This window comes from Podarcis raffonei, chromosome 10 (genome assembly GCF_027172205.1).
Source record: "Podarcis raffonei isolate rPodRaf1 chromosome 10, rPodRaf1.pri, whole genome shotgun sequence".
NCBI classification, from domain to species: Eukaryota; Metazoa; Chordata; class Lepidosauria; order Squamata; family Lacertidae; genus Podarcis; species Podarcis raffonei.
In genome coordinates, this window is record NC_070611.1 from 68,879,135 (window position 1) to 68,891,619 (window position 12,485).

The 12,485-nt window shown below is 50.0% G+C and overlaps 1 protein-coding gene across 1 annotated transcript in view; it reads right to left on the reverse strand.

Moving 5' to 3' along the window:
- Positions 1–11,306, reverse strand: part of PODXL (podocalyxin like) — a 73,151-nt gene extending 61,845 nt beyond the window's left edge. Inside the window, exon 1 of the mRNA XM_053407187.1 lies at positions 10,743–11,306. Coding sequence (XP_053263162.1) covers positions 10,743–10,827 — 85 coding nt within the window. The 5' untranslated portion in view covers positions 10,828–11,306. The remainder of the gene's footprint in view (positions 1–10,742) is intronic.
- Between the last annotated feature and the right edge of the window lie 1,179 nt (positions 11,307–12,485).

The window sequence follows — 12,485 nt, forward strand, 5'->3', positions numbered from 1 at the left end:
TTCTGTTAATGTTGTTTTATAGATTATCAATGCCGTATTGATTTGTTAATGATGCAATATGACTTGGGCTGGAGATTTAGCTCATTATTTATTTCCTGCTTTGTTAATACTGTTTTATAGATCGCAATTTTTATTGATGATTTGTAACTGCTTTATTGATAATTTGTTAATCGTTTTATATGATTTGTGCTGTATCTATGTGGTGTTTTATTATGTCCTATTGTTCTGTATTGTTTGCAAGCCGCTTTGGGATTCTTTTGAATGAAAGAGGCACAGAAATACAATTACTCATCCCTTTTAATCTTTGCATATTGAATCTGGGGGGGCTGAAGGGAGATTTGCCCATGACCAGGGGCAGAAGAAAGGAAAGCCACCAGTGATTTGGAGGTGAGCGAAAGATGCTGAGAGGTGCAAGTCTCACTTTCTCTAGGGCAAAAGGGCTGTGGGCTCCTTTGAGGCTGAAGACAGCTCTAATAGTTACTACGCACACAATGCAATCTGGATTAATCTTTCTGTCTGGCGGGATCACTTCCACTTACAGCTTCTCGACAGTGCATTCAGCATGCGTCAACAGATGGCCCAAGCTTTGTGAAAACAAGCAAGCACAGAGAAGGAGAAAGGGTGGAGATTTCCTTTTGTGCTGCCCCTCCAGGGGAAAAATAAAGTCGTTGCCCTCAGTCTGCATGCCTTCCCTGCTACGGTTTCTTGTGCCTTTAAGAACAGTAAGGTAAAGGTAAAGGGACCCCTGACCATTAGGTCCAGTCGTGGCCGACTCTGGGGTTGCGGCGCTCATCTTGCTTTATTGGCCGAGGGAGCCAGCGTACAGCTTCCGGGGCATGTGGCCAGCATGACTAAGCCGCTTATGGCGAACCAGAGCAGCGCATGGAAACGCCATTTATCTTCCCGCCGGAGCGGTATCTACTTGCACTCTGACGTGCTTTCGAACTGCTAGGTTGGCAGGAGCAGGGACCGAGCAACGAGAGCTCACCCCGCTGCGGGGATTCAAACCGCCGACCTTCCGATCAGCAAGTCCTAGGCTCTGTGGTTTAACCCACAGCGCCACCCGCATCCCTCTTTAAGAACACTACACAATGCAAAAGAAAAGAAGAAATACAATCCAACAGGAGCAGCTTATCCCAGCATGGATAACACCACCTGGTGAATTTCTGCCTGACATGCAACTGTTCTCATCATGAGCCAATCAGGGAACAGAAGAAGGTGGCAACTCTGAACAGAGTAGGGGAAGGTGGAGGAGTCTTGCCTGACTTCTGGAGTTTTTCTGTGACAAATCACTAAATGCAGCCAGAACTCAATTCTTTCCTGTCTGACTTGCCTCGTTGTTACTGCTCTACCAATGCCACGTCGCATCACCCTGAAATCTGTGCCTAACCACAGGATCCATAAACTGCCTTTGAAATCTGTGCCCAACCATGAGATCTAGCAACTTACTTTAATTTAATAAATAATCAAAATGACAGGGTTCTTGAAACATTAGCAAGCAGCTGTCGGCTTCTCAAAATACCCTCAAAGGTCTTATTCTGCAACATGCAGTGGCTCCTCATTCTTCCACATGTTACTGATGCTACTAATAAATGCTACTTTTTAATGATGTGGCAAGAATATATACGGCCTTTCATGAGATTCTTTTTCAGCCTGCCTTTCCTCTGTGCAAGCAGGTAGCAGCAGAAATGTTTAAAGGCAAGAGGATCATTTTATGGGAGGTTGGTGGTCAGTAATCACACATCTGGAAGGGAACTTGTGAATGGAGACAAGCAAAATAAGGACACAACTCTGGGCAGCATTTAACGAAACCATTCTCAGAGTAGGCCTATGGGAATCAACTGACCTACTCCAAGTAGGACTAGTTGCGGGTCATCCTTTATCAGCCTGAGGAACTCATAGCTCTCCAGATGTTACCAAATGCCGAGTTCCATCAGGTCCAGCCAGACTGAGGGAAATTACAGTCTAGTAACATTTGATGGGTGGCGCGGGTGGCGCTGTGGTCTAAACCACTGAGCCTCTTAGGCTTGCTGATCGGAAGGTCGGCGGTTCGAATCCCCATGACAGGGTGAGCTCCCATTGCTCGGTCCCTGCTCCTACCAACCTAGCAGTTCGAAAACATGCCAAAGTGCAAGTAGATAAATAGGTACCGCTCTGGCGGGATGTTAAATGGCATTTCCATGTGCTGCTCTGGTTTCATTGTGCAGAAGTGGCTTAGTCATGCTGGCCACCTGACCCAGAAGCTGTCTGCGGACAAACACCGGCTCCCTCGGCCTATAGAGTGAGATGAGCGCTGCAACTCCAGAGTCGTCCACAACTGAACCTAATGGTCAGGGGTACCTTTACCTTTACTTTAAACCACAGAGCCTAGGACTTGCTGATCAGAAGGTCGGCAGTTCGAATCCCCACAACGGGGTGAGCTCCCGTTGCTCGGTCCCTGCTCCTGCCAACCTAGCAGTTCGAAAGCACATCAAAGTGCAAGTAGATAAATAGGTACCGCTCCAGCGGGAAGGTAAACGGCGTTTCTGTGTGCTGCTCTGGTTTGCCAGAAGCAGCTTAGTCATACTGGCCACATGACCCGGAAGCTGTACGCCGGCTCCCTCAGCCAATAAAGTGAGATGAGCGCTGCAACCCCAGAGTCGTCCACGACTGGACCTAATGGTCAGGGATCCCTTTACCTTTACCTTACCTTTCAGCTTCTGCCTTCTGGAAGAAGGTACAGGGTTATAAAGACTAGGACTAGCCACCTGAGAAACAGGTTTTTATCCAAATGCAATTTTGGTTTTAAACGCAGTGTAAGGTAGTCTCTGTAGGAGTATATTGTATTTAATTATGGGGTATCAGAGTTTTTAGGGGGTTAACCAGCCTGGGATAGCAGGCTTGTTGGTTTTTGAATGCATGATGCAGATTTTTTTCCAATTTCGTTGTTCTGTATGGGACAATGACAATAACGATTATCGTATTTTGTAAAATTACAAGTCTGCAGGGCAGGTTCCAGGCAAAGGCTAGGGAAAACTAGAAATTGTAGCAGAATCAAAACGACTCCTCCAAGGTCACGCAGGCTCAAGGAGGAAAAACAACCGAAAACTCCTGCCGCAAGCCACTAGGCGATCCTTCCTCACATTTTCATAGGGGGCGGGAGCCAAGCTTGTTAAAAAGGGATGAAAAGGCCCTTTGTTGTGGTTCAGTTCCCAGGCATCGCCTTCAGGTATTCAGGAGTGACTGTATAATATTGTACATTCATGATGTACAATCAGGGCCGTAGCTCAGCGGTGGAGCATCTGCTTGGCATGCACAAACTCCCAGGTTCAATCCTCGTCCTCTCCAGGTAGGCTGGGAAAGATGCCCCACGTGAAATCCCAGGCAGCCACTCCCATTGAGCAATAATAATACCATTTGTCTGGCTAAGGCAGCTGAGGTCCCTATCTTCCTATATACATAAAAACGTAAGGCTGTCGTCACGTTGCAGTTCACTGGCTGCACAAACTCCAGCGTGATGACAAAATGGTAGGCAGACGAGCAAGCAAGTAATGTGAGGGGCAAATGCCCAGGAGAGCTATTTAACGGGGGGGGGGGGGAGAGAGATGCTCCTTTAAAGGGGGCAAGCTGGGAGGAAGGGGTGGGTGAAACGCAAAGGAAGGAGGGGTTGGCCAGGTGTGGGGGAACGGGGGTAGGTGAGTGGAGCAACGAATGGCGGCAGACCCTAATATTCCTATGGAATGTTTTTTAAACATGTCTTCAGGTTGATTTTTTTAAAAAACAGTGAGCCAGATTCAAAACGGGCAGTTCAATAGCATTTGGGCAGTGCAAATAATTCAAATCGTGGAAAAGTTGTATTATGTTTGGTTCTGTACATATTAGAAATTATGTTTCTAATATGAAGGAAATAATTCTAGAACAATGGAGTCTCCTTTCCAGTGTTCTGATGGAGGTAGCGATTTCAAAAGTTTCCAATTTGACATGCTAACATGAATATTGTTGCAGTAAAAGTATATGGAACAGTTGTGCTTGAAAATATAACCACCTGTTTTGACAGATTGTTAGGAATACCCGGAACATGGAACGAGGGTTGTACTCATTGGAAACAGCAAATGCCGGGCAGGCAAATGACCCAGGGTTCAAACCCTGGCATCTCCAGGTTGAGGAAACTCAGATGGAAGGGCTGAGGAAGACTTCTCTGGCAGAGAGGGTGAAGAACTGGCGGCATGTTATGTGGGGGAAAGCAGAGTTGTTAAAGTGGGCAGGAGAGCTTTGGACACCAGAAAGTAGGGAACTGAGAGACACAAGAAAAATATAATCAGGATGCTAATGTGAGGCTTTGCAAATGTTCGTCTCAAAACTCCTCTCAGCATCAGCCAGTACTACAACTAATCCAGAATGCAGCAGCCAGACTGGTGACTGGGAGCGGCTGCCGAGACCAAATAACACCGGTCTTGAAAGACCTACATTGGCTCCCAGTACGTTTCCGAGCACAATTCAAAGTGTTGGTGCTGACCTTTAAAGCCCTAAACGGCCTCGGTCCAGTATACCTGAAGGAGCGTCTCCATCCCCATCGTTCTGCCCGGACATGGAGGTCCAGCGCCGAGGGCCTTCTGGCGGTTCCCTCCCTGCGAGAAGCCAAGTTACAGGGAACCAGGCAGAGGGCCTTCTCGGTAGTGGCACCTGCCCTGTGGAACTCCCTCCCACCAGATGTCAAATAGAACAACAACTACCAGACTTTTAGAAGACATCTGAAGGCAGCCCTGTTTAGGGAAGCTTTTAATGTTTGATGTATTACAGTATTTTGATTTTTTTTGGAAGCCGGGCAGAGTGGCAACTCATGACTTCTGGAGGGCACCACTTTGCCTACCCTAGGCAGAGAGATGGGGCGGGAAACTGGCACATCTGCCTTGGCACTGGTGCAGTTCATCTGTGGCCCTCCAGATGTGGTTGAACTGCAGCTCCCATCATCCCATTCCATTGGCTGGGGAGGATTATGGAGTCCTAACTGAGTGCTCACTGGAAGGACAGATCCTGAAGCTGAGGCTCCAAGACTTTGGCCACCTCATGAGAAGAGAAGACTCCCTGGAAAAGACCCTGATGTTGGGAAAGATGGAGGGCACAAGGAGAAGGGGACGACAGAGGACGAGATGGTGGGACAGTGTTCTTGAAGCTACCAGCATGAGTTTGACCAAACTGCGGGAGGCAGTGGAAGACAGAGGTGCCTGGCGTGCTCTGGTCCAGGGGGTCACAAAGAGTCGGACACGACTAAACGACTAAACAACAACAAAATTATAGAAGTTCCTCTGGGCGGGGTGAGGGGGGGATGGGAGTCTAGCTTGCTGTCCTGGGCAAAGAATTTCCAACCAAAAGCACCACCTCATCACCCTCCAATCAATAACAATGGAACTAGCAATTAGGCAGCCTCTCCTTCACACTGCTCAGCAACAGGATTTCCTCCAAAAACAACAAGGGCTGAAGTCGGCTCCTAATTCAGGGGGATGTACGGAGAGCAGGTGCAAAAGGGGAATCAGTCACCTGCGCTACCAGCAGCTCTGCAGAAGGGGCAGGTTTCAGCAGGAACAGATGACCACGTTTGCCCTGGGCTCCTTCGGCAAGACGATGGGATATACATTTAACAAAGAAGCAAAGTCTCAACGCTGCAGAGCTGAGAACAGCTGCATCAGCCAAAATTTCCTCTATGCAACATTTGAATCCTGCCATCTATTGCATCTGTTCATCTTATTATTTTTGTAGATGGTGGGGGGAGGGGAGAAAGGGCCACTCTGCACATCCTCCACCCCCACTTATTATTCGTAATCAGCAAAATGCCCTTTGTTATATCGGGTGCTGTGCTAGTGCATGCAAATGAACTGGAGTTTGTGTATTCAACAGATCTGGGGTGGTGGGAGATCAAACCATATTTCTGTGGGGTTTTGGTGCAGAGAAGAAGAGTTTGGGTTTGATATCCCGCTTTATCACTGCTGTCAGATGGCTAGGGTGGTTGCTCGCGAGTAACCAGGCAGGACTCCGACCTGACTTTTACAGGTTTTATTTGGTGCAAAACTATTTACAGTGCAGAACCCCAAAGTTCATGTCTGCCTCAATTGCTAGCAGAATCCGGGAGTGGCTTTTTCCGGTTTTGTCCCCAACATAAGAACTTCGTCACCACCAGCCTTTTTCTTCCTTCTTTGCGCTTTACCCCTCTGCGCAAGGTGGGCAACGGAAGAGGCGTGCTTCCCTCCTGCTGGCTTGACCAGGAGTGGTGCTGGGGCTCCCAGCAGCATCCCCTTATCCCTTTCCCTCCTCCCCACTGGAGTCGTGGCTTTCCCCACCGCAGGAAGAGGAACTGCTTCGCAAGACTTTCAGAGGATCCCTGTATCCTCTACCTCCCTTCCCTGTTCCGATGGCAGTTCCCTGGCAACTACCCTAAAGAGTCTCAAAGTGGCTCGCAATCTCCTTTCCCTTCCTCCCCCACAACAAACACTCTGTGAGATGAGTGAGGCTGAGAGACTTCAGAGAAGTGTGACTGGCCCAAGGTCACCCAGCAGCCGCATGTGGAGGAGCGGGGAAGCGAACCCGGTTCACAAGATTACGAGTCCACCACTCTTAACCACTACACCACACGGGCTCTCCCTACAGAATCCCAAGCAAGAATGATGGCTGCTGCTGGGTAAACTTTGACCCCCTGTACTGCCTCCAATACAGTGCTTCTACGTAATCCCTATAGGAGTGAACAGCAATTTCCCCCTTATATGGGATGTAACTTAGGGTCACACACTTCAGGGAGGGACCCTGACGATGCAATGTGCTCTTTGTGGACAGAGATCCACTGCTTTCCTTATCTTACGGTATTCCTGTTTGTGGAAGGCAGGGTAAGGGTAGCTCTGGGGCAACCCCATACAGAAATGAATTTGAAGCAGGTGACTCAACTACTCAACTTGCAACCCAACCCAAGAGCTGAAATCAACAGTGCATAGAAAGTTGCCAAATCAGACCACTGGGTCCTACCATTGTCTACACTACGCTTCCTCAAACTCAGCCCTCCAGGTGTTTTCAGCCTACAACTCCCATGATCCCTAGCTAGTAGGACAAGTGGTCAGGGATGATGGAGATTGTAGTCTCTATCTGGAGGGCCGAGTTTGAGGAAGCCTGGTCAACACCGACAGGCAAGGGCTCTCCAGGGTTTCAGGCACTGGGTATTCTGAGCTCCACCAGGAGATGCCAGGATTTGACCCAGGGACCTTTGGAATGCAAAACAGAAGCTCTGTCACTGAGCTATGACCCTTCTTCCCCAGGATAAACAATTTGTTTTGGGTTGAGAAACTGCTGACATGCTCCTGCATAGTCAGTGTTGCATTAAAGGTAAAGGTAAAGGTACCCCTGCCCGTACGGGCCAGTCTTGACAGACTCTGGGGTTGTGCGCTCATCTCACTCTAGAGGCCGGGAGCCAGCGCTGTCTGCAGACACTTCCGGGTCACGTGGCCAGCGTGACAAGCTGCATCTGGCGAGCCAGCGCAGCACACGGAACGCCGTTTACCTTCCCGCTGGTAAGCGGTCCCTATTTATCTACTTGCACCCGAAGGTGCTTTCGAACTGCTAGGTTGGCAGGCGCTGGGACCGAACGACGGGAGCGCACCCCGCCGCGGGGATTCGAACCGCTGACCTTTCGATTGGCAAGTCCTAGAGGCTGAGGCTTTAACCCACAGCGCCACCCGTGTCCTAGTGTTGCATTAACTTCTTACAAAAAGGAAAAAAAATAAAAATTACCAGGAGATTTACAATAGCAATGGGCATTCAGGTCAGCAAATCGTGAGCAACGGTGACCAGAACCACCCACGCAAATGCCTCGTCTTATACGACAGGGATAAATCACGCATGCAAAACGGTGCGTCAAGAGTCGTGGAAATGAGCTACGGGTGGAAGCAAAAGAAAACAAGGTTTTCAAAAGCTGAACAAACATAGCTGGGAGTGTGATTCGGTGTGAGTAAAGAGTCTGTTTTGGCCACGACTGAAGTGAGTGTGTAGCTGGTGACCACAATGTCTGGGGCTGGACCCTGCACCAGGCCTGGGGAACCTGTGGCCCTAAAGATTGCCGTTTGTCTCCAATGTCCCTCAACCCTAGTCAACATGGCCAACGGTCAGGTAACGGTGGGGGAAACAGATGTCCCTGATTCCTGCTCTGCGCTTGCAGACTGTCCCAAATCACAGCATGCTTTGCAGTCTAGCAAACCCCAGGCTGAGCATGCTGGCCTCTGCATGTTGGAAAGCGGCTTTTAAAAATAGAGACAGACGAAGTGTGGTGTGTAGCAGCAAGATGGTCAAGCTTCATCACAAAAGACAGGTTCTAGAGAGAGCAACAGAGCTCTGCAACCCACAAATACTGTGTAGACAAACTGACATCAATAAATCCAAGCAGATAAAATTTTGTCCAACGTAACTAGCAGGTGTTTTGCCCAGCAACACTGGGGCCCTCTTTATCCCAGATACCCATTATTATTTACTGATTTCTACCACACGGGTGGCGCTGTGGGTTAAACCACAGAGTCTAGGGCTTGCCGGTCAGAAGGTCGACGGTTTGAATCCCCATGACAGGGTGAGCTCCCATTGCTCGGTCCCTGATCCTGCCAACCTAGCAGTTCGAAAGCACGTCAAAGTGCAAGTAGATAAATAGGTACTACTCCAGTGGGAAGGTAAACGGTGTTTCCGTGCACTGCTCTGGTTCGCCAGAAGCGGCTTAGTCATGCTGGCCACATGACCTGGAAGCTGTATGCCGGCTCCCTCGGCCAATAAAGCGAGATGAGCGCTGCAACCCCAGAGTCAGTCATGACTGGACCTAATGGTCAGGGGTCCCTTTACCTTTAGGTAAAGGTACCCCTGCCCGTACGGGCCAGTCGTGTCCGACTCTAGGGTTGTGCACCCATCAAACCGCGGACCATGCGATTGGCAAGCCCTAGGCGCTGAGGTTTTACCCACAGCGCCACCCGCGTCCCCCCTTTACCTTTACCACGCTTCTAATGCACAAAGCCTGAAGACTTTAGGGCAGGGCTGGGGATTTTTTGGCCTTCGGATGTAGCGGACTACAACTCTCCCAGCATCCCTGACCATTGGGCATGCTGGCTGGGAGCTGCAGAAATCACATCCCTATTGGAAAGACGCAGTTAACCAAGTTATACGCACGTTGTGAGAAAGGCAGGGGTGAAAGAATCTGGAGGGATCTACCAGCCTAAGAGGTATCACTGCTGCAGAGTGCCAAATGCAAGATAACAGCAGCAGCAGCACCATGTGTTTGCAGAGCAATAACAACAGACTGCAAGAGGATATCGCAGTGGTACCTATATCCATGCAGCTCAGACCAGTTCCTTAGCCAGAGGATGCTGTGTTGTAACGCCAAAGGAGGCTGCTGCAAAGTAATAGGTCAGCCAGAGGCAGGATGCAATCTGGCACATGGATTTGGCAAAATATATCTCTACAAAACTAATTCTCCAAGACATACTTGTCTAAAACCCAGCTGCTATTATTATTATTCAGTACATTTATATACCACCCTTCATCCAAAGATCTCAGGGTGGTTTACAAGATAAAAATACAAGATAAAATACAGGATAAAAAGAGACTTATACTGTCCCTCCTTTATGTTTCACCTGGGGATGGTGAACTCTGCTGTAAAGTATCAGCATATTTAAGTGAACCAATACCCCCCTATTGCCCACATTGGTTTCAAAAATGTCCTATTGGCACGTGCAAGGCAGACAATGAAGACACCCCAATCTCTGCTCAAAAGGAATTAAGCTGAGGAACTGTAAAACGAATATTATTGATATGCCTTTAAAGCAAAACAAACATGCTCTTTCCTCTTACTTGGAATCCCGGTCTCTAACCTCGATGTCAGCTGTGGTTATTCAAGGAGGAAACTCACTGCACATGCTCAGAAACACCCTTCTCAAGAAACACTTTCGGTATTCTAAAGTGGAACAGTGGCAGCAGCTAGCTCCTACGAGGCCCATTGACTTCAACCGCCAGAATTTTGTGCTGGGTAAGAGTGTTGCTGTGGGTCCCAGAACTGGATCGAATGCATAGAGTACACCCAGGTCCACAAGTGTTTGCAGATTTATCCATCTCTGTGTATCGGGGGGAGAGTTCCTCACAAATATAGCTCTAAGGACAGGTGACCCCATCCTTGCCTTCCCAGCCCTTTGACACCTGCGGGTCAAGTCACTGGGGGAAAGGCTGTGATTCAGCGGTGGAGCTCGCACTCAGTGTGGAAAAGATCCCGAGTTCGAATCCTGTCGTCTCCCAGTTGGGGTGGGCAAAATCCTGGAGAGTCGTTGCCAGTCAGTGTTGACAATACTGAACTAAAGAGACCAACTCTTTGACTGATGGGAAAACAGCTTCCTATGTGACTATCACAGCCTGGGTGGGTGGGTAGATAGATGCCTTATACAGAGTCAGACCATCTACCTCTGTGCTGTCTTCACTGGCTGGCAGCAGCTCTCCAGGGTTTCAGAATTTCAGGCAGAAATCTATCCCAGCCTTACTGGGGGACGCCGGGAACTGTACCTGGGACCTTCTGCACGCCAAGCAAGTGTTCCACGCTCCTTCCTCTCCAAGAACTGCACCCGTTTGGAGGCAATGCCAACGTGCTTCCCCCCCTCCCTGGAAATCAACAACCCCGCACGCTCGCGGGCCAGGAGCCTCGCGATCCCCTGCCCCGCCGCCCCGCTTCCCCTTGGATCCCAAGCTGGCAAAGTGCCCTTACTCACCCCTGCAGGAGGAGATTACGCCGAGCAACAGCAGCAGCAGCGCCGAGCGCATGGCGAGCGCTGCTCCAGGTTCCCCTCTGCGCATGGGAAGAGCGCGGACCCGCCAGCCGGGATGCCTCGTCGGGCGAACTTTGCCGGAGATCCGACCCCCGGCAGGATCAGTCCTTTCCTGGGGGTGGAGGAGGAGGGGAGCAGAAAGCGGCGAGCTGGTGGGGCGACGCCAAGCGCACGTTGCCTTCTCCTTTCCCCTCCTTTGTTGTCCCCGTTTCCTCGGGATCCCCTCGCCTCTTTTCCCGGAGATCTGCTTGGCAATGGGGGGTCAAGATCCGGGACCCGCAAACCAGCCGATCCTGCGCTTCCAGCTACAGAGCGAGCCCGGCGTTGCACCACCAATTACCGCAGAGCGCACGGCTTCCTTTGCTCCTCGTCCGCCTTTGGCTGACTGCGCACGCTGCTAGTCCCGATTGCGCACAGCTGCCTTTGTTCGCGGACGCATCAGACGCCTTAGCTGCTGTTGCTGCTGCTGCTGCACGGACTGCGATCCCGCAAGCTGGGACCCGGCTACTACGATCGAACGCCGAGGAAGGAGACGGCGCCCTGATTGGTCCGTAGCTCTCCAAACCGGCTCCCTGAATGGCTGGGGGTTTTCCCGAGCGGCGATTGGCCAGAGCGCCTGCCTGTCCGTTGGATCCCGCCCACTCTCTTTTTTTTCTCTGCAAGGGAGTGGGTTTCTCTTGGCCAGGCTTGAGGGTCAAACTGCAGATTCCCCACCCCTTTCCAATTATTATGTCGGTGAGCTGAATCATAAAATCGCATGCCCTCCAACATTTCTCCAATTAAAATAGTAACGTCCTATTCTAGTATTATTATTATTACTCTATCCTGCCCCTCTGGGTTTCCCCAGCCACTCTGGGCAGCTTCCAACATATATATATAATATAATCAGACATTAGACATTAAAAAACTTCCTATTCATGGCTGCCTTCAGATGTCTTCTAAAGGCTGTGTAGTTACTTATCTCCTTGGCTCAGGGCTTGCATAACTCCATACCCTCCAACATTTCTCTGATAAGATAAAGGGTAAAGGGACCCCTGACCATTAGGTCCAGTCGCGGATGACTCTGGGGTTGCAGCGCTCATCTCACTTTATTGGCCGAGGGAGCCAGCATACAGCTTCTGGGTCATGTGGCCAGCAGGACTAAGCCGCTTCTGGCAAACCAAAGCAGCGCATGGAAACGCCGTTTACCTTCCCGCCAGAGTGGTACCTATTTATCTACTTGCACTTTGACGTGCTTTCAAACTGCTAGGTGGGCAGGAGTGGGGACCGAACAATGGGAGCTCAGCCCGTCGCGGGGATTCGAACCGGTGACCTTCCGATTGGCAAGCTCAAGAGGCTCAGTGGTTTAGACCACAGCGCCACCCGCGTCCCCCTGATGAGAATAGGGACATCCTAAGGAAAAGCAGGACATTCCGGGATTAAATCAGAAACCAGGACTGCTTCTGTAAGTGTGTCCCTGGAAAATAGGGACGTTTGGAGGGTCTGTCTCACACCAAGAGGCTGGGTTAAGCACTTAGCACCCTCCCATCTCTCCTGGTTCTTAACGCAGGAACATAACAATCAAATACTACCCTAAACTAATCTTTGAACTGTTAAGCTTGAAGATCACCATTGCTGGGGAAAACACACCAAACAATTCCAATGCATGTGCATTTTGACATTTCCTTATTCTTCTTACGCTTGCAA